Genomic DNA, 22693 nt, shown 5'->3' with positions numbered 1-22693 from the left:
CTTTTCTTCTTGGCTAATTGTCTTCCTTTTCTTGTAATTGTCAATGTCCATTGTTAAAAACTGAATGGAACTCATTTCCAAAGAAGACATGACGGGAAGAACGGAGGCGAGTGGTGAGCAGTAGGGAATCTGTGTTTGTAGCTGCATTAAAAAAGCTGACAAACATATGATCACTACCCCCTACAACACAGCTCTCTGTCTGGTCTAACTGTCTGACCAACTAGGGGTTGTGTTTTGGCAGCTGGTCCGATTAAAGTTATTTCAACAGGGGAGGGGAGCACCTTAGGAAAACAAGGAATACAGTGACATCTGGTGGTTTACAAAACTAAAACTAAAAGCAATTTTAAAAGCCGCAGACTCCACCCCTAGATTTTTTTCGTTCCAGTATATGTATACATATATAAACCGTATATATAAACCATCTAAATAAACCATCTATATAAACCACCCGCAGTACAGATGGTATCGTTTGTTAGAACACCGGCGCTGTTAGAATATCGGTGACAAGATGGGGTTGTATTTCGGTGCATAACTGTACGGATAAGAGTCCTGGTTGTAAACAGGTAGGTTAAGTATTTTCTGGGCTGAAAGAGTGTTAAATATACAGAGCGCCAGCAACTGTCAGTGAGTTAGCGTGAATTCTTGTATATTTATCTATTCTTTCCGAAGGCGCCACGTCCCTACCTCGGGACTTCCGATTTCCCACCGCCGAACACTTTACACAACGTGAACTATTTGAGGTCGGAAAAAATAAGCAAGCGCCTGTTTTGCTTGTGTGACGATCTTTTGAAAAAAGAGAGCCTCGAAAATCTGTTTAAAACGTACACGAAACGTTATTTTGTACATTGTTTGTTATTCCTTGCTCCACCAAGAACGCCGCCATATTGATATGACGTCACTGAGTTGCCGGAGAAGTAGGAGCGCAGTATTTCCAGTGGTGTTCATGCTGAGTGGAGGAAGAGGGAAGATACCAATAAAAATCAAAGCATTGTCACTGAAGATATTACATTTGCCCAGTTTTATATATATATATATATATATATATATATATATATATATATATACACACACTATATTGCCAAAAGTATTCGCTCACCTGCCTTGACTCGCATATGAACTTAAGTGACATCCCATTCCTAATCCATAGGGTTCAATATGACGTCGGTCCACCCTTTGCAGCTATAACAGCTTCAACTCTTCTGGGAAGGCTGTCCACAAGGTTTAGGAGTGTGTTTATGGGAATTTTTGACCATTCTTCCAGAAGCGCATTTGTGAGGTCACACACTGATGTTGGACGAGAAGGCCTGGCTCTCAGTCTCCGCTCTAATTCATCCCAAAGGTGTTCTATCGGATTGAGGTCAGGACTCTGTGCAGGCCAGTCAAGTTCATCCACACCAGACTCTGTCATCCATGTCTTTATGGACCTTGCTTTGTGCACTGGTGCACAGTCATGTTGGAAGAGGAAGGGGCCAGCTCCAAACTGTTCCCACAAAGTTGGGAGCATGGAATTGTCCAAAATGTCTTGGTATGCTGAAGCATTCAGAGTTCCTTTCACTGGAACTAAGGGGCCAAGCCCAGCTCCTGAAAAACAACCCCACACCATAATCCCCCCTCCACCATACTTTACACTTGGCACAATGCAGTCAGACAAGTACCGTTCTCCTGGCAACCGCCAAACCCAGACTCGTCCATCAGATTGCCAGATGGAGAAGCACGATTCGATCCAGAGAACGCGTCTCCACTGCTCTAGAGTCCAGTGGCGGCGTGCTTTACACCACTGCATCCGACGCTTTGCATTGCACTTGGTGATGTATGGCTTGGATGCAGCTGCTTGGCCATGGAAACCCATTCCATGAAGCTCTCTGCGCACTGTTCTTGAGCTAATCTGAAGGCCACATGAAGTTTGGAGGTCTGTAGTGACCGACTCTGCAGAAAGTTCGCGACCTCTTTGCACTATGCGCCTCAGCATCCGCTGACCCCGCTCCGTCAGTTTACGTGGCCTACCACTTCGTGGCTGAGTTGCTGTCGTTCCCAAACACTTCCACGTTCTTATAATACAGCTGACAGTTGACTGTGGAATATTTAGGAGCGAGGAAATTTCACGACTGGATTTGTTGCACAGGTGGCATCCTATCACAGTTCCACGCTGGAATTCACTGAGCTCCTGAGAGCGACCCATTCTTTCACAAATGTTTGTAAAAACAGTCTGCATGCCTAGGTGCTTGATTTTATACACCTGTGGCCATGGAAGTGATTGGAACACCTGATTCTGATTATTTGGATGGGTGAGCGAATACTTTTGGCAATATAGTGTATATATATATATATATATATATATATATATATATATATATATATATATATATATCCTATATATATATATATACTATATATAGTATATGACTGTATATATACAGTTCCACCAATATGGCTTTTATAAGAAAAAAGTCATATTCTCAATCTATACAAGTAATAAAGAAAAGAACAAAATCCAATTAAATTATATGTAGCTCTATCTATCTATCTATCTATCTATCTATCTATCTATCTATCTATCTATCTATCTATCTATCTATCTATCTATCTATATGGATTAAGAAGAATAAGGAATTGAGACTGACTTTTCAGTTGTGGTAGCTGTCTATTAGGTTTTTAGTTTGAGGAGTATCTCTCTTTCCACTGTTTTGACTATTCGACTATTCTTGAGTATTTTATTTGACTTAAATAAAATTAAGCATTAAATGACATCAGCCACACAATACAATGTGCTGTCGCCAGTTCAAGAAGGAATATTTTTTACATTTCCTGAAGTCCTTAGTTAAAAATCTTATGTTAAACCAGTTTTCAATAAATGTGTTAATTATCTAATCATCTATTTTTTGTAAAAGGTTATCTCTTTAGAAAACTCAGAAGCAGAAGGGTATTAAGTGTTGATTTGTTTAATTACATTAATATTTATATTAAGAAAGTATAACCATCACTTTTCAACAAGATTTTTTATTTCATAAAGAGGTTCATTTCTTACTTCACTTTGATGCAGGTCAAGGGAACCATCAATTGGTTCTTGCTCTCCCATCATCACTTCAAGACGCCATCTACAGTGCCAACAAATCTTGTACGAGACACATCTGAGAAATCAGAGGAACCCAAGTTGAAAGAAACCGTTACCCTGTTCAAGCATCCACATTTTTGTTCCAAACCTAATGGAACTTGATAGAAGGTTTGTGTTTTTATGTGTGCAGTGTATAATGTAAAGGAATGTTCATTTATGTATCTAATGTCAGGCCATGGAGGCTAATTTCTCATTGCTGTAAATGTGGAAATATCCAGTCTCTCTAAAAACACATTGTTATTTGATATGCCACTGATAACTCTGTATAACAGTTATTCTTACTTTATAATCAGGCTTTTTGCTTCATGGACAGCTTTAGGAGATGATTCAGTTGAAAGACGAATGACCATACCCAGTTTCTTTCACAGCGGTTACTGTTTGCCGAGGGTAGGCTAATTGATAGTGCCCTTATTTTGCTAGGTTTATATTAATAAATCCTATAGAAAATAAAAGCAGATGTGCAATATGGATGTGTTGTTTGATAAGTGGAGAATCTGATTTCCTTTTTCATAGTCAATCTTTTTTATTTATTTTTTTATTTTAGAGTATTCGCTGGGATGGAGATGATCAATTGAACAGTGTAAGTCTTAGACTGTTTTTAGTAAAACTCCACTCTAAAATATATTAAAATGTCTACACTGAAATATTTGTAATGTGCTTAGGGACTTTATTTTATAGTTTGTAATTCATAACTGACCAGTTTTGTGTTGTCTCCTAATGACCAAAAAAGCATGTGCATCTATTCTTGTGATGATTAGTGTCATCAATTGCCATTAGATATAACAGAGGCTGAGCTGAACGAATCTTTGAGGTGACAAGCACAATGGCATACACTTAGCAATGTGGGAAAAGTGTGTAACTGTTAACCAAAATCGAAACAGACCAACATTTTTAATGAGATTTAATTTTGTTAAATAGTTAAATATCACATGTTAATTATGAAGATAAATCTTCAAGTCACTCAGGGTGTACTTTTCTGTTAACAGCCAGTAGCATTTCATTAAAAAACTGTTATCAACTTGCTGACTAATCATTCACTGTAAATATAGATGCAGAATGTCATTAATGGAAGACAACCAAAGCCCTACATTATAGAGGTAAGTCTGGTTATACAAGATTCGATTTTAACAGCCATTTATATTTAAAAGACTTTGATTGAAACCTTCGCAAGTGTAATTCATTTCTAAACACTACAGATTTGCAAGAGTTGGGAATGGCTTGGTCTTGATATAAGGGGGCCATTCTCTATAACAACGAACAAGCATACACATATTATGACTCTCACTGACTATTATTCCAAATGGGTGGAGGCTTTTCCTCTGACACACAACATGGTTCAAGATGTAGCAGTGTTTCTTGCAGAAGTGATCTGTCAGCTGGGATACCCACTGGCAGTCCTTTCGCGATTTCCTAAACAGCTTCTTATAGAGGTGAGAATATGCAGTACCACCTATGGTGTATAATGATCTTATTACATATTTTGTTGCAAATCATTTCTTTTATTTTTCAGATTAACAATGAACTAAACAAACTAATAAACATAAACACAAACAGCCTGGTCATTCACCATTGCCAAACAGAATATTTGGATCAGGTTACTGAGTCTCTCCTGAACAAGTAAGTGAGACATAGTCTGCCATAAGTGATGTTTCCTTTAACACATACATGGCAGCATTATCTGGTAAACCATTTTGATCCATTTAAGCAAATAGAGAATAAAAGTATATTAAAGTATTATTCATAGTTGTGAAGAAAATAATGGAAAACGTTCTATTCTAATTGAGTACGTTTCCATTCTTGAACAGGCTAATATGTGAGCTAGTGAAGAAATACGCATATACCTGGCACATTTACCTGCCTGCTACATGTCTACAGCTGTGCTGCACGGAGCATCCCACAACTGGCCAGAAGCCCTTTACAGTCATGAAATGCAGTGGCCCTCCATCCTTCTCTACATACAGAGAACTGCCTGTGAGTAGGACAGAAGCTGCAAACTTAATATTGTTTTATTCATTGTTTTCATACAGTGCTGTGAAAAGGTTTTTGGCCCCGTCCTGTTTTTTGAATTTTTTGCATATTTGTCACACTTAAAAGATTCAGATCATCAAAAATTGTAATATTACACAAAGATAATGCAAGTGAATACAAAATACAGTTTTTAAATGATTATTTCATTTATTAAGGGAACAAAGATGTTCAAACCTGCCTGGCACTATGTGAAAAAGTAATTGCCCCCTAAACCTTAATACCTGGTTGTGCCACCCTTTGCTGCAATCAAGCGTTTGTGATAACTGGCAGTGAATCTTTCACATCGCTGTGGAGGAATTTTGGCCTGCTGTTCTTTGCAGAATTGTTTTAATTCAGCCACATTGGAGGGTTTTTGAGCCTGAAGGGACTGTTTAAGGTCATGCCACAGCATCTCAATCGGATTTAAGTCCAGACTTTGACTTGGCCACTCCAAAATCTGCATTTTGTTTTTCTTGAGCCATTCAGAGGTGGACTTGCTGGTGTGTTTGGGGTCATTGTCCTGCTGCATAACCCAAGTGCGCTTGAGGTCACAAACTGACAGCCAGACATTCTCCTTCTGGATTTTCTGATAGAGTGCAGAATTCATGGTTCCATCAATTATGGCAAGTTGTCCAGGTCCTGAAGCTGCAAAGCAGCTCCAGACCATCACACTACCACCACCATGTTTGACTGTTGGTATGATGTTCTTTTTATGAAATGCTGTGTTGGATTTACGCCAAATGTAACGTGATGCACAAAAAGTTCAACTTTTTGATAGGATAATCAAGATATTTTTTGAATTCTTGAATTTCTTTAGATCGCGACATGATCTGTTGCTCTTTAAGCATGCTTCACTTTGTCAGACAGGTTCTATTTAAGTGATTTCTTGATTCAACAGGTCTGGCAGTAATCAGGCCTGGGTGTGTCTAGTGAAATTTAACTCAGCTTTCTAAAATAATTTGGTTAATCACAGTTCTTTCATGATTTAACAGGAGGGGACAATTAATTTTACACATAGGGCCAGGCAGGTTTGAACAACTTTTTTCCCTTAATAAATGCAATAATTATTTAAAAACTGTATTTTGTATTTACTTGCATTATCTTTGTGTAATATATTAAAATTTGTTTGATGATCTGAATCTTTTAAGTGTGACATGCAAAAAATTCAAAAAACAAGAAGGGAAACACTTTTTCACAGCACTGAATGTATCTTATGCCGATGTATCAAAAGGCTTAAATGAAATCTTTGAAATGTTGTGATAGAATTAGCCAAGTCAACTATATTATGTATGACAGAGCTTTACTTCATGTTTAAACACAGGTAAAGTTTTTCTTTTGCCACTATATTATAATTGTAAGTCTGCTTTTTGTAAAAACTGTTTAACAACTATTGTTTTTTTTTTGTTTTTTTTGCAATTATTCTACCAATAATTCTGGACTTGGTTTGTAAGGAAAGATTTGAATATATTTGGAAGTTTTGGTAGAAAATGGATTTGAATTGATTTCATTTTCTTAAAGTTTTATTTTCTAATATTGTAAATATGATTTTTATCTTTGTTTTCTAATCTGCACTATAAATACCATGTTATGGGGATGTGTCTGGTTTCTTTTCTGTCCTTTCAATGGTCCGTATAGTACAGCGAGTCTGAAATTCGCCTGAGTTCCTTTGTCATTTCCCCTGTTGAGGGCAGCAAAGAAAGTACCTCCAAGTATTACAGTAAGTAGCAGCTGTAGATTAAAATTTCCTGATGTTTACATCTACGTATATATGTGTTAAACATCTTGTTGAATGTTGTAATTTTGGTGGCAGTCCAAACTATTTGGTGTTTTGAAACAGATAATCTTAAATGAAATAACTCAATCCACTAGCATCCTCTTTTGTGATGCATTTCCAGCCTTGTACCATAACTTCTTTCAGTTGTTATTTGTTTTGGGGGATGGGGGATTTTTAGTCTCCTCTTCAGCAGGTGAAATGCATGCTTAACTGGATTAAGGTCTAGTGATTGACTTGGCCTGTCTAAAACATTCCACCGTTCCCCCTGATATGTGTTGGCAGTGTGTTTTGAGCCATTGTCCTGCAGCATAATGCTCTTGTTTTTGTTTTTTGGGCCAGTCTTGCTGCAAACTCCCCCCACTTAGATTGGATTGGCTGGGAGTTCCCCACAATAACATTGGATCAACTATTGGCTTTGCTAATCTGATACTTTTGGGATGAAACAGTAACTCATTCTGAAATGAATAGAATGCTACTATAAGTACAGAAACAGTAATTTCATATTGTATAATAACCTTCAAATGAGTGTAACAGGAGTTCTCAGTAAGGTTTCGATGCATGGCATTCTGAAAAGTTGAGCAAACTAGCTATGTGCTATCTTCTCTATATAATTAAATTGGTAAACAATTAAATATGTATATATCCAATGAGCATAAATAGCTAGAACAAGGACAGTTATAATTTACTAACTAATTAAAATAATTTTATACATATGATTTTGCTTGTTCTATTGACAGTACCGTTTAGTTACCAAACCTTATTCCATGTTCTTATTCTCTCATAGTTTAAATTATTGTGCTTGGCTTTTGACAGTAAAGTGGCATCATATTGTTTATCCCTGAATAAAGAGAAAAGTATACAAATGGTTTTTTTTTTCCTAAACAGTGCAGCTTCTTTTGATGCATTGTACCTGATATGTATTGTGTAGTAACTTTAGATTCTTCTGTCATATTATTCTTTACAGGTGCCCAATCTATTCTGCTTGGTTAGAGAGGAATCGTAGGAGCAGAAGCCCATTTCATCACCTGATGAAGTTATTTACTAGCAGATGTGCATGTGAAAGTGTAAAGCTGGCCAATGTGGCAAAAAATGATATTTTTCTATATTGATGAATTATTGTGTTTTGAAGAATATTCTCTAAATAATGCAGAATGAATAAACAAAATGTGCCTTACTATTTAAAATATTGAAATATTCTAATAAAAAACATCTTAACAGAACTCCTGACTTCTAAGAGTTAATTATTCAGAAGGTGTTGATTATCTTAACTGTAGCTCCCACAATAGTTCCAGCTCCAGGGCAAATCACAGGTTTAACCCACACTTTATTTTGCTCAGTTTCATGTTTCTACATCCCTGTGTGTTCATTTCAGTGCTCTTTAACTCACAGTGTACCAAGTAACAATTGTCACACTCTAACAATTCTGTAATGAACTGTGTGATAATAGGTGTTCTTCATGTCAAATGATACAATGAAGATCCTAAAGAAAAAGGAAGTTAGAAATTCAGCCACATAAAAAAAAATATATATATATATATATATATATATATATATATATATATATATATATATATATATATATATATATATAATTTTATTTTAAATGAATATTTTAAATCATACCTGCTAGTTTTTGACAATAAATGTTAAAACTACTCTGCCAAGACTTAAATAAATCATTTTATTATGACATTGATTGCTTGCATTAAATTAGATTTTGTGAGTTATAAACAAATGATGGCATGAATAATCAGTAGCATGATTTATAAATTTTATTTTCTTAATATAAATTAGATAGAAGCACATTACATACTGATAGTGAGGCAAAGTCAGTCGTTTTGTTTGCCTAATTAGCATTACTCTGGTTTGTCTGGTACTTCTTCAAAATCTGTCGAAGAGAAAAGACATATTAGTACAATGATACATATTGTAATATCGGCTACTGCAAGACTAAGCTATGTAATTGAATAATTGTTTACCCAATTGAGTGTATTTAGATTCAGCCAGAGGAACTGATTTTGTGTGTAGGATACAATACTTACCTCCCCTTGAAGATCTCTTCCCCATCAGTCCAACAAACATCTCGCCATTGTTTCCTGGCAATAAAAAATGAAATGACAAAAGTGAACATTGGTATGTGACCAGGATACACTAGACAGAGAAACAGACTGATAATATAAGGGAAAGGTGTCATTTAGCTTACTTTTCGGACCAAGTTGCAGGGGTTGAGAATTTTCTGTGGAAAGGAAATCATATTCAGTACATATTTCTATGCTGTTATGGGCCAGTGAGTCCAGAATATACTACATTTAACTTTAGTTTTAGTAAATGTACAAGATTTTTTGCAGTCAGCTACTCATAGACATACAGATAATAAAAGACAGTTTTACCTAAGCTTCGGCCCATTAAACCATGAAACTGCTGTGATTTTGAGTGCTTCAGCAGGTCATCAATGCGCAGAGTGAAAACACTTTCTGCTGGATCACCCTGAAAAAGCAAATGCCACTATTGTAACTACACAAATGATTGAACACTAGCTGTGCCTTCTACTAGAGACCAGAGAATGTGCTTACCTGCCAGTTCTTCAGGGACAAGATATCCGTGTCCTCACTTGACACACCAGTCTGCAACTGTGCATATAAGGCAAAGGCCAGAACGGAAAGTTTCAAAAGTTCCATTGTATAATTTAAAATAATAAGTGAAATTAAAATGAAACAGACAAATGATGTAACTTATTTTGTCTGATATTCTGGGATGACTTGTAGGACGGTGAAAAGGCAGCTGAACTCCAGTTCTGTGCCAGTCAGATTTATATAGCAATATCTGCAATGCCCCTCCCATCTTTCCTAATAGAGAATCCACAAATTATATCAACAATCTGTCATGTGGACTCAGACAGGCTTTTAAATTTCATATTTTTCTGTATTTTTTGCATTTGTCAAAAGGTTTTTTTTTTTTTAAAGTAGATTTACATACACTGTGTAAGCACATCATTCCTGTGTTCTTTGTTTACCCTTTTTATCCCATAACACTCTATGTTCTTATGTATATGTAGTATATGTAAATTATAATTTCTGTTAACATTTATTAATATTCCCCTGCATGCATTTATTTTAATGTGTCGAGGGCCAATCTAACCCGATAGATATAACTAATACTCTGACAGACCCACAGCCATTCTCTGAACATAGTCTAATGAAATAGTGACATTGAAATGCCCACTGCAAAATTGCAGGAAAAAAGAGGTCAGCCACAGGGTGGTTTTCAATCTACACCATTTTTTATTTATGTATTGAACATTTCACAAATTCAGAATGCCTATCAGGATTTGAGTCTTTGGTCCACTTTATTAGAAACACCTGTACACCTGATCATTTATGCAGTTAATCAATCAGCCAATCAAGCCAATCATGTTACTTGCAATATTTTATGTCCTTACTAGAACTTCATCAGTGCATCTGCATTCACCATATATATAGCATGTGCCCTGATGTAGTGCTTTGTGGCTGACCTCCATTGATGTAGGCATCCACAGCAGGGATGCTTTGATGCTATATAGCGCTGCCCAAAATTCACCTAAGATTTGTTTTCCTTACTATCTTAGGCACTTTTTGCTTATGCATTAGGGTGCTGCTCAACTATAATTACATCTTTGTCACAATACTAAATTAATTGCTTACAGCTGTGATCCTTGAGCAAATATTTAACCTTGAATCATATTCCTAATGTGCATTACTAGTATGCATGATTGGCCTTTTTCAGGTAAGTTGTTTTTAAGCCAACTTTTGGTCAACCTTTTAATTGCAAATGTTTATTTATGTGGAGTTTACTGTGGGAACTCTTTTATTTACCACTGACATGCAGAATGATTGACCAGCTTACCATGATCTTTCCCATTTCTGTGAAACTGGTGAGATTCTGCACAGATGGAACATTTTTCACCACCTGTCAAATGGCTCTGCCAGGTACACCTACACCCACTCAGCAAATGGGCTTTTAAATAGGCTGATGGTGTGAATATGGACTGATTTCCAGCCATGAATCACCCAGGGATGTCAGTTTGGTTGCTCAAAAAGAACACTCAACAGGCAAATCATGCACAGAAAGTACACACCCTCACAATATTTAAGAATAATTAGACATCACTTTATTTTAGAAACTACTGTCAGTATATAAAATCTCATATACTACATCTTTTTAACATAATTACTTTTAATCAGTTGTACTAATGTTTAAAATGATTAACTTCAATACAGAGTTACAACACAAAAAAAGAAAACAAGACCCATGCTTTCACTTTTCTGCCAGTTACTGGTACCCTAATGAATCTTTAAGCAGGGTTGTCTGATCTTAAAATTTCCACCAAATTTGCTTTCTTCAGCTTTGCATGGAAAACATGTTCACCACAGTCCACACAGTTTTCTGATATGCAGTATCTGCAAATATCTTGCCCTGCCTTTTCACTGGTTTTGTAGCTATTATCCTGTCCATTATCTACTTTTTGTCTACAGGTCCACACCAAGGTCTTGGTAGCCATAAACCAAAAGCACTACCTACAAACATGCTTTTTCAACCTGCAGCTTTGCTTCAAATCTAACACAAACATTAACAAAAAAATACATGTGCCTCCTCAGAATATCAGATATTTGAATCAGAAGGCCACTGCTGAATTTATTTACCATAATTCAACACAAAAAAAATTATCAATGCAAAAATCACATCAATGCAAACTGTAAATTCCTACCATATTCTTTTGCTATAAAATACATGTGACAAATATATGGACAATGTATTAAAATGGTTAGCACGTTACATTATTAACTGATACATGCCTTAGCCTGTTAGTTAATGCCTACAATAGGAGCTCAAATTAATCACAGACATGGGTAGGATTTAGTTGCTGAGTTAAGTAACAGCAGCCAAAACTCAAATACTATAACAAAAGTTATGTCATAATGCTAACATTAGCTAAGCAATTTTTTGTTAAAAATTTTCCAATTACCAAAGCCACATGCTCAAAGAAAAATGTTTTTCAGATGAGTACTTGAGGAGTTGTAGAAGATGTTTTGAGGAGTAGTACTTTAAAATGATCTCCAAATAATTTTAGTTAAGCTGTCAGTTAAGTAAACTGACATCACTGACATTGGATATTTGTTTGCCTCATGGAACATTAAATACAGTATAGCCTGCACCTGAGTGTGTAAAACAGGCAGTAGTCCATACTTCAGCCATGCCCATGCTAAATTTAATTAATTTAATACATATAAAGGCTTTAAAACGGATGTAATCAATGTAATCACAACAATGCAGTGTCTTCTGCTGCTGTTAAACACCTCCTGGCAGAGGCAACAAGTTTCACACTGAAATATCCTAGTACTTAACAGAAATAATACCAGCAATTTTCAAGTGTCCCTGAATCATCAGCAGTCCCAAAGCATCAAAGAGCTACCACAACGTTTTTCATTCATTTTCAAGTGATTTTCCTTCTATGCAACCCTGTTTTGTCACTAAACAACTGATGTTGTACAAGTTTTATTTTGGTCTCATCTAGCCACAACACATGATGCATGTTGTATTTCATATGATACTGCTTATATGCTGCATTTTCTGAAACAATCTAAAGAAGTTAAATTCAGCTGGATTTATGTAGCACATTTATCATTGGACATTGTCACAAAGCAGAAATCCTTGAGGATTTCTGGAATATATTATGGATTTATGATTTAAATCCTTAATGAGCAAGACAGAGGATATGTTGTTGCAAAGAAAACTCCATGAGACAATATTAGGAAGAAACCATAAGAGAACCTAGGATTTAGTACACAGGTTGAGGGTTTTACTTTTAGAATTTCTTATCTTTTACAAATTCTTTGGCAATATTCGACATTGAAAAAATACATAAACTTATCGCTACTATATACTGCTACGTATTTTTACTTCTGTGGTGGTGTTCCTAGTTAAATTTGTTACTGTATTAAATAAGATTATTATTATTTCTCCAACTTAATAGAAGATTATTATGTTGTATTTATTTGGAGGAATACAGTATATAGTACCACTAAGAGCCTTTCGGTTATCACCAAAGCTCTCTGTTCTACACCCCTTTGGTCTAGGGTTAAAGGTTTCTTTCTCAATGGTGGAATAATTTAGTTGATGCTTATTAAATTTCAATAACAAACAGGGCATTGTTAACTTTCTGCAGCAAAACTGAACCTACAACAACTTGTCATGATTCCTACTGGCAACCAGCAGCACAAGTTCATGATTGTGTCTCTGATTATTGTCATGCTTTGTTTTCCCCTTTGATTATTTACAGTATTTAAACCCTTGTGTGTCATGTATTCAACGTGACGCATCAGTGTTACATCCTTGTGATTGTCTGTATCAAATCTCGTTTCCAAACCTGGTTCCAAGCCCTGTACCAGGCCCTGTTCTGAGCTAAGCTCCCTAACGAAGACAACATGGCAGCCTCCCAAGTAAAGCTGCATGCCAAGGTCAAAGTGGCAGGCTGGCAGACCCAGTTGCAAGCAATGCTCCCAGTTGATGCCAGCCTGGTGGCCTCCCAGACCCTGTTGCAAGCAAAGCTCCCTGCCCAGTTTGATGTGGCAACCTTCCAAATCAAGCTGACCACTAGCAGTGACTAAGTAGCCATCCAGACCCTGTTGCAAGCCAAGATCCCAGCTGAGGCTGATGTGGCAGTGTCCTAAGACAAGCTAAACGCTGAGGTCAAAATGATGGCCTCTCAGAACCTTCTGCAAGCCATGCTTCCTGCTAAGGCTGATGTGGCATCCTCCCAGGTCCTACTTTCAATTTTTTTTTTACAAATAAAAATCTGAAAAGTGTGGCATGCATTTGTATTCACACCCCTTTACTCTGATGCCCCTAACTAAAATCCTGTGGATCCAATTTCCTTCAGAAGTCACCTAATCTCAGTATAATTACAGCTGTTCTGTGAACCCCTTAGAGGTTTTTTTTTAGAGAACATTAGTGAATAAACAGCATCATTAAGCATAAGAAGTCCTGTTTGCAGTTTGCCACAAGCCAGCTTAGAAGAAAAACCATTAGTCTGCAAAAGCCTTGAGACTGGGGCGGAGGTTCACCTTCCACAGGACAATGACCCTAAGCATACAGCCAGAGCTACAATGGAATGGTTTAGATCAAAGCATATGCATGTGTTAAAATGGCCCAGTCTCGACTGGATTGAGATCTGGGGAATTTGAAGGCCAAGTCAACACCTCAAACTTGTTGTTGAGCTCATCAAACCATTCCTGTACCATTTTTGCTTTATGACACAGCACATTATCCTGCTGAAAGAGGCCAAAGCCATCAGGAAATACTGTTTCCATGAAAGAGTGTACATGGTCTGCAACAATGCTTAGGTAGGTGGTACATGTCAAAGTAACATCCACATGGATGACAGGACCCAAGGTTTCCCAGCAGAACATTGTCCAAAGCATGACACTGCCTCCGCCGGCTTGCCTTATTCCCATAGTGCATCCTGGTGTCATGTGTTCCCCAGGTAAGTGATGCACACACACCCGGCCATCCACCTGATTTAAAATAAAACATAATTTATCAGACCAGGCCTTCTTCCATTGTTCGGTGGTCCAGTTCTGATGTATGTATGTACAGTATGTATGTATGTATACACTCTCCAAATCTGGAAGATACATACCCCAAAAAACTTGCAGCTGTAATTGGAGCAAAAGGTGGTTCTACAAAGTATTGACTCATGCATGCCACACTTTTCAGATATTTATTTAAAAAAATAAATAAATAAAATATATCTTATATATATATGTATCTATATAATATATATATATATATATATATATATATATATATATATATTATATAGATACATATATATATAAGATATATTTTATTTATTTATTTTTTTAAATAAATATCTGAAAAGTGTGGCTTTTCTGAAAATATTACTGTTTATATAATCTGAAAATATTACTGTTTGTAATCACTTAATCAACACTTAGAGAGCTAGGTAAGTCAAAGACAGAGCTGTAGCAATGTTCAGAGGTGTGTCTTTATTTACTTTAAAAATCTTCACCAAAATAATAGTATTGTACAACAAACAAGAAAAAAAACATAACTTACTTCAGAACAACACCCTAGAAAACCTAATTTTCATATGTCTATGAAATGAAGGGAATGGTTATGAGATTTATACTTAGCTCCCCTAATTGTAGGGGATTTTCCTAATAGATTACTGTATTACTACTGAATAGGTTTTGAGAAACACACACACAGAACAATTCAATTACACATCATATGGAGCAAGAACCAAAACCTTAAGCAAAAAGGCAATATACAATTAAAACAAATATCTGTCTCAAACTCTTAAAATTGCTCTTTTCACTTCAAATGAAATAGCATGCACCAGAATGTAAAATGTACATCTCCTTAATGATCCACCTCTTCATGGCTCATAATTAATGAATAAATTGCACCAGTAGAATTGAAATAAGAGAAATAAAAAATGCAAAAAAAGATGCTGAACAAGGCCTAAATCCTGCAAACCATCATTCATGCCACATCTTTGTCACATCTATGCTGCTTTCAAAAAAAGAAAGAAAGGAAGTAAAACAAGGCCTGGTTACATAGAAGATTCACATAGAAAAAAGTTTAAACTCTTTAAATAAATGTAAAATGACTTATCCTGAACTATTTCATGTAACCAAGCTTGGAGGCCTTGGATACTGTGGCTCAGACAGTAAGGGAGATGAAGCTGTTGTATCTCTGAATGTTTCTCTTCAAAATCTCAGAGCAGGGCCCTAAAACACGCTCAAAGCGTGGTCTATCCAGCTTCACACACTTCAGTGGACCTCTGGCCACCACAGTGGCTGCACGTGGCCTGTTCAAGAGCAGCGCTATCTCACCTGCAGAAGAAACACTGAATCAGTGAACATTCTTTCTACCTTTTATACAATGCTGATATTGAATGAAGATTAACAATATCTTATCTATATATATATAATGTTGGTCCTCTGTGTGCCACCAAAACAGCTCAGACCAAGAATGCAAAAACACTTTAGATAGGCATGAATTCTATAAGACCTCAGAAGATGCCCTGTGGTATCTGGCAACAAGATGTTATGCATTAATTGTGTTTCTCCCATATGTATCTGTATGGTGTTCATTTTGGTTCATCCTTTTTAACAACAAATGCAGTTTTCACAAATGAAATCCAGGACTCTAAGAGTAGATACTCAGATTGGTTTTCTTATCTTAAAAGGGTCAGTGTGGGTGCTGGTTTTCATTACAGTGAAGCAGGAGCCACACCTGATTCCATCTGAGTCCATCTTGGCTTTTAGTAAACTCAGGTTCAGCTTCTGCTTTTTTGGAATAAAAACCTACACCAGTCCTTTCTGGAAAAGGTTGGGCACCCCTTGTTAAAACAATCCTTTTGTTAACAGGACATAGCAGGTCAACAAGAAACAGTTGTCAGTCACATGTTCCAATATTTTTGATTAGCTGACAAATGGGCGGGTTACATGTTTTAAATTGTTCTAATTGTTCTAGTTGTATATACACTATATTGCCAAAAGTATTCGCTCACCTGCCTTGACTCGCATATGAAATTAAGTGACATCCCATTCCTAATCCATAGGGTTCAATAGGACGTCGGTCCACCCTTTGCAGCTATAACAGCTTCAACTCTTCTGGGAAGGCTGTCCACAAGGTTTAGGAGTGTGTTTATGGGAATTTTTGACCATTCTTCCAGAAGCGCATTTGTGAGGTCACACACTGATGTTGGACGAGAAGGCCTGGCTCTCAGGCTCCGCTCTAATTCATCCCAAAGGTGTTCTATCGGGTTGAGGTCAGGACTCTGTGCAGGCCAGTCAAGTTCATCCACACCAGACTCTGTCATCCATGTCTTTATGGACCTTGCTTTGTGCACTGGTGCACAGTCATGTTGGAAGAGGAAGGGGCCAGCTCTAAACTGTTCCCACAAAGTTGGGAGCATGGAATTGTCCAAAATGTCTTGGTATGCTGAAGCATTCAGAGTTCCTTTCACTGGAACTAAGGGGCCAAGCCCAACTCCTGAAAAACAACCCCACACCATAATCCCCCCTCCACCAAACTTTACACTTGGCACAATGCAGTCAGACAAGTACCGTTCTCCTGGCAACCGCCAAACCCAGACTCGTCCATCAGATTGCCAGATGGAGAAGCGCGATTCGTCACTCCAGAGAACGCGTCTCCACTGCTCTAGAGTCCAGTGGCGGCGTGCTTTACACCACTGCATCCGACGCTTTACATTGCACTTGGTGATGTATGGCTTGGATGCAGCTGCTCGGCCATGGAAACCCATTCCATGAAGCTCTCTGCGCACTGTTCTTGAGCTAATCTGAAGGCCACATGAAGTTTGGAGGTCTGTAGCGATTGACTCTGCAGAAAGTTGGCGACCTCTTCGCACTATGCGCCTCAGCATCCGCTGACCCCGCTCCGTCAGTTTACGTGGCCTACCACTTCGTGGCTTTGTTGCTGTCGTTCCCAAACACTTCCACGTTCTTATAATACAGCTGACAGTTGACTGTGGAATATTTAGGAGCGAGGAAATTTCACGACTGGATTTGTTGCACAGGTGGCATCCTATCACAGTTCCACGCTGGAATTCACTGAGCTCCTGAGAGCGACCCATTCTTTCACAAATGTTTGTAAAAACAGTCTGCATGCCTAGGTGCTTGATTTTATACACCTGTGGCCATGGAAGTGATTGGAACACCTGATTCTGATTATTTGGATGGGTGAGCGAATACTTTTGGCAATATAGTGTATGAGGAAATGAAAGCTGAAATTGTGATCTAATCTCATATTCATCTCTTGATCACAAAATTGAACTTGCAGTTCTAATACAGTAGGGAACTGTATAGCAAAAACAAAAATGAGGCTGTGTGGCCTTGATGAACCACAGAGCTTTTGTAGCAATGTTGGTGACTAGGAACTCACCAAAGTAGTCAGAAGGTCCGAGGCGGCCCACCTCTACATATTCCTCATTGTCAGATCTGCGCTGCAGGACAGATGCTGTCCCCTAAGGAAAGTGAGTGACAGAAAGAAAGAGGTATATCTGAAAGGTAAGATTCTTTGCTTTATACAAAGACAAAGAAAATTTCACACCCTAACCATCAAACATATGATTAGCTTTTGCTTTACCAGTAAAAGTAATCCAAACAGAAAACAGGCTATGGTTATAACAGGCAAGGCAAACACAGAAAAAGGCAGGATAGCTCTCGAGCACACGTAGTAAACTGAAGAGACCATCTGATGAAGACACAGAGCTTGTGGCATGCTTAAATAGAGCCACACGGTACAAAATGGCATCTGACCCGGAAACTTCAAGTGACATCATGAAACTGGAATTGTGCATAGCGCGAGCTGACAAATATGAACATTAGCTACATCCAATGTGCTTAATAAACTGGAATTTCCACTTTAACTGGGGACTAAACTTCAGCTAGCAGACTTGCAGTTGCAAAAAACTCTACTGTATGTTCAAAGGTATTTTATTGTTTAAAGTTTTCAAATACAATTTTGCTTTGCATTATAGTTGAAAACTTTGAAGGCTTTAAAATATTATGAGTTTCTCTTTAATAGATTATATTTAAATATTTAATATATTTATGCTATTTACTTAATTATATAATTAAGAGGTGGCGTAATAAGCTTTTTTTCCAGGGCAAAAAAAAAAGCTTGGAAGAAAGTATACAAATTCAATGTACAAGGGACTTTCATTCAGTATAGATTCTTGAATAAGAAAAATACAGTCTATAATTTATGATGCAGACCTAGGGGCCAGACCTTCAGACAGATGATTTGCTCAGGGAGGATGACACCAGGTTTTACCTGGAACTATTGGAAACAACAGTGGGAACAAAGGTATTTGCTTTCAACTTGGAGCCACATAAAGGACACCATAAACTCAAATGGAGGAAAGGTGCATAACAAGTAGTGAGGCCAGTCATGGGCCAGCACAGTCCCAGGAGGCTGCCTGGCTCTTCCAGGTAGACCACAACAGACAATATTATAACTTTGCACTGGAAAAGAGTACAAATCCATCCTTTCAACTTCAGTGCCAGATAGACTTTCCACAATTCCAGTTGGTTCTGAGGATGAGGTGCACTTAGACAATTACCAGATGTCTGAGAGAGTAGCATTCCCTTGTGCCTAAAGGTAGTGTGTGCATCTAGACCTGTATATGCTGCAGCTGAGGTCCATTTGGACATGCTGGTTTTGTGGCTCCTACCCAGGGCCTTGTCAGTAGCAGTTCCAAAAATTAAACAGAACGGATTGTATTTTAAATATGAATATAACTAATAACAAACATGGAAATAGGTGTAAACTAACTGAGAGCTGCCCCATACTTTTGAGTGAAGCTCTCTTTGATGGGGAAGCTTGCACCACCACCTTACATGCACCACACAGGCGCCCTGTAACTGCTGCCCAGATGCTGAATGGACAGTGCCATTTCAGCACCCCCACTGTTGTGTACTACAGTAGAGCACATGGCTGTGGGGAAGGGCAGCACAAGCTCTTCATTCTCTGGGAGAAGAGGAGAGAACCTGATAGGGTGCAGCACCTTCAGAGAGGTAAGAGAAGTTTGTCGAGCAAGAAGTTGATGAAAGTTTGTTTCTCCTTTGCAAAGCCAGTGGAAGAGACAGAAGACGATGCTCTCTGAAACCGCTGCACCCTGCCAGCCTGCTGGGTCCCACCGTCACCGCCACCGCCACAGATCTTCACACCACAGAGCACACCTTCCATGCCAAGATGGACTTCACCTGCCTTTATTCCCACTTTCCCCCATATTTAACACTAAATAAGGGCATTTTTTACAATCCCTGTCTGTGTGTCTTTAGCTCTTAATAAGCTCTCCGTTGACACCATTTCCCCTCTCCCTGACCCCTGATCATGAGGTCAAAGCAGAGGTCCAGACCTTCAAACGGATCACCACAAGAGATCCTACAACTGGTCTACTATGCACTCAGCCCAGAGGAGACCACAGAGATTCTGGTGCACTGCCAGATCTTCCATCAACATGCCAATCCACTGTTGGACTTACTGCCCAACTCTCTGGGGCCAATCCTTGGGCCCAGATAGACACTCTATTGAGAACTGTGGGATGCTGGCTCCAGCCGGAGAAAGTCACAACCACAGAGGAGGTGGAAATTCTGGTCATGTATCACTACAAGCTCTGATGCCAGAAGAGCACAAGGCAATTGAGCTCAGAAATGATGGAAGTTCTCAAATGTGCATTTCAATTTAATGGAAAAATGGATTGAGCCAGCACCAGTGGCGTCTGCATTTGCTGGCACCTCCACAGATCCCATGGAGTGTGCCTGGAGCAGCAGCAGGACCTGACAGAGTTGGCGTACTGGTTCGCCAACGTATTCAACTCCATCCCCAGCCTCACCCACCTGGTCCACCATTAGATCAAGGTCCCTCTGGCAGTAGTGGTGAAACAGTGGCCATATAGCATTCCCGAAGTCCACCATCACCTGATGGATGTCTCTGGTTGTGCAATGACATCCAGAAGCTAAACCAGGTTTCATGTGTAATTGTGCCTAACTTCTCCTCTGTTGCTTTCCCCCTCTCAGATCTCACAAAGAAGAGCTGGACTGGGTGCAATTGACTAGCAGGTGTTCCAGCAGCTGAAAGATGCCCTCACTAGCTTGTCGGTCCTGTGGCACCCCTTTTTCATCCTCCACTTCCTTGTGCATACTAACACATTAGAAACAGGGCTGTAGGCCTTCCTGTTCCAGAATTTCTAAGAGGAACAGCACCTGGTCCTCTACATCAGTTGTAAGCTGAGCCCCATGAAGAGAAAGTACACTGTACAAGAAGCCTTGGCAATAAAGTGGGCTACAGTAGAGCTGTGCTACTGCCTGGCTGGTCTACAATGGATGGCGAAAGTGAAAAACACCAATGGCCGGGTAAGTCAATTTCAGGACTTCTCATTTCAGGTCCAACATCAAGGAGCAGGAACCCAGTATGGAAAAGCACTGTGAGCCTAGTGCCCAGCAGCAGTGAGCTTGGAGCTGAGCAGGGCCACTGTAATGACAAAGCCTGCACTAATGCCTACACGTGCCACAGAAGCACTCCTCACATAACTGCTGCCTGGGTGCTGGGTGCACCCCCATTGTTGTGTATTAGTTGCCTTTGCAACTCAACTAAAAGTGCCAACTCAATTATCAGCTTAGAAAAACTTCTGATATGGAGAAATAAGGCTGACTGGCAATTGAGCTGTATGTTGACAATGCCTCCAAATTCTAGGATAAGATCCTGGATAATTCAGCCATCAAGTTACTGACTCACCTCAAAAATAATTCATATTTACTGGGGTTATTTTTCTTGCTCCGATTGTCACAGGAGCTGGAATTTTTTATTACAGAGATTGGGCCAGGATATAGGATACAGGATAGAGAATAATGGTGGAATGAAAAAAAATGCTGCTAGAGATACTAGTCTGCATAGGCGAATACCACCAGACTTTAAAAGTTTTAGTGTTGTATTGTTTTTTTGTAGTATTTAAGGCATTGAGGTGGTGAGATTATGTGTAACCATGGTAGCTTTCATTAAGGAAGCAAGTGATGGCTCTTTTAATTTGCATTAATGCACACAAAATAAAAGAAAAAAGAGGATTGCAATGCATTGAAATTATTTACTGTATGTCACTAAATCTATTCATAGAATATTACAAAAATTGTGGTTTACATTAAAAAATGTCATTGCCCTTAAATTAAAATATTAAAAGCAAAACAAAACAGTGATTGCTGCCTACTTTTCACTTTTATCTACTAACAGCCTCTGATAAAAAGCAATTGGCCACAGTAGGAGAGACATCACAAGATTAGTCCTAAATCTCAAGCTGTCTTCTCAGAAAAGGTTAAAAAACAACAACAAAAGCATCAGAGAAACAAATAAGCAACAATGAAGTAAAATTTAACAAGGGGCAAAGTTAACCTGCTTAGTACCTCACACACACACACACACACACACCTCTGTGATGATGAAGAAGTCATCCCCTGGTTCTCCTTGTACCACAATTTTTTCACCATCTTCAAACTGTACAGGCTCCAAAGCATCAGCCACTGTCAGCCTTTCCCACTTCTCTAGAGATTCTAAGATAGTAAATAAAAGAAACATGACAGAAAGATATAATCTTTTTAAAACATTAAATTAAATCAGTATTTAATGCTATATTGTATATTCCTGTAATAAATTATATAATTACTTAAATGTAAACAAAAAAACAAAATATGAACACTAGACAACATGGAATGCTGTGGGGTTGTGAGCTGTTACTTTTGCTAAAAGTCATGCAAATGTGATAGAATTTTATATTTATTTTAAATATGCAAATATTCATCTTCATGAAGTTTCTGGAACTAGACCTCTATAATCTGTGAAAGCTAGTTAAGAAGTAGCAAAGTACATATAACACGGTGACGGAAAAGGGATTTGTTTTACTGAGATTTAAAAGATAATGTGTGAATTAGTTGGGAACAGGCTGTCTGCATGCCCCAGACTGATGCTCAGTTCATCAATCTAGGCAAAGCAATGTAATGACTGTGCAGATGCTTAAACGCTTCGGTAAAGTGAGCAAAGAATTGATGTTTACTTGTATTTGTATGTGTATGTGTACATGTATGTGTGTGTGTGTGTGTGTGTGTGTGTGTGTTTGGACTCCTGAGTACTAGAGGGTCCACAGTGAATTGAGCTACTGACAAATGTAGCCTCTCCCTAAGTGGAGTTGTTGAAGGAAATCTTCTTTATAACCTCAT

General features: G+C 38.2%; 3 protein-coding genes across 7 annotated transcripts in view; 1 reads left to right on the top strand and 2 right to left on the bottom strand.

Moving 5' to 3' along the window:
* Positions 1-313: 313 nt before the first annotated feature.
* On the top strand, positions 314-8113 carry zgc:163143 (uncharacterized protein LOC795946 homolog). 5 transcript variants are annotated; one of them, XM_058406451.1, is made up of 10 exons: positions 316-563; positions 3041-3220; positions 3426-3499; positions 3657-3692; positions 4162-4209; positions 4309-4542; positions 4623-4729; positions 4918-5083; positions 6755-6836; positions 7858-8113. In XM_058406451.1, the coding sequence occupies exons 3-10, from the start codon at positions 3455-3457 to the stop codon at positions 7881-7883; spliced, it is 744 nt and encodes a 247-aa protein (XP_058262434.1). In that variant the 5' UTR covers positions 316-563; positions 3041-3220; positions 3426-3454; the 3' UTR covers positions 7884-8113. The 5 variants fall into 5 exon arrangements, with proteins under 5 accessions (XP_058262409.1, XP_058262434.1, XP_058262425.1 ...); XM_058406442.1 differs by having other exon boundaries at positions 3406-3499; XM_058406426.1 differs by having other exon boundaries at positions 314-563; positions 3041-3499.
* A 524-nt stretch (positions 8114-8637) lies between these two features.
* tac4 (tachykinin precursor 4) lies at positions 8638-10610 on the bottom strand. The gene is made up of 5 exons (XM_058406486.1): positions 9467-10610; positions 9284-9380; positions 9097-9129; positions 8936-8989; positions 8638-8781 (listed from the first exon to the last, which is right to left on the bottom strand). Exons 1-5 carry the CDS (start codon positions 9569-9571, stop codon positions 8750-8752), a joined length of 321 nt encoding a protein of 106 aa, XP_058262469.1. The 5' UTR covers positions 9572-10610; the 3' UTR covers positions 8638-8749.
* A 4316-nt stretch (positions 10611-14926) lies between these two features.
* The window catches only part of LOC131363670 (cAMP-dependent protein kinase type I-beta regulatory subunit), a 47672-nt gene continuing 39905 nt past the window's right edge, over positions 14927-22693 (bottom strand). The window contains exons 9-11 of the mRNA XM_058406410.1: positions 21909-22030; positions 17865-17946; positions 14927-15790 (exon numbers count right to left, since the gene is read on the bottom strand). Of these exons, the coding sequence (XP_058262393.1) occupies positions 15618-15790; positions 17865-17946; positions 21909-22030 (377 nt within the window). The 3' untranslated portion in view covers positions 14927-15617. The remainder of the gene's footprint in view (positions 15791-17864; positions 17947-21908; positions 22031-22693) is intronic.

This window comes from Hemibagrus wyckioides, linkage group LG02 (assembly GCF_019097595.1).
Source record: "Hemibagrus wyckioides isolate EC202008001 linkage group LG02, SWU_Hwy_1.0, whole genome shotgun sequence".
NCBI classification, from domain to species: domain Eukaryota; kingdom Metazoa; phylum Chordata; class Actinopteri; order Siluriformes; family Bagridae; genus Hemibagrus; species Hemibagrus wyckioides.
Note: the sequence above shows the minus strand (reverse complement) of the source record. Positions and strands in the feature narration are given on the sequence as shown.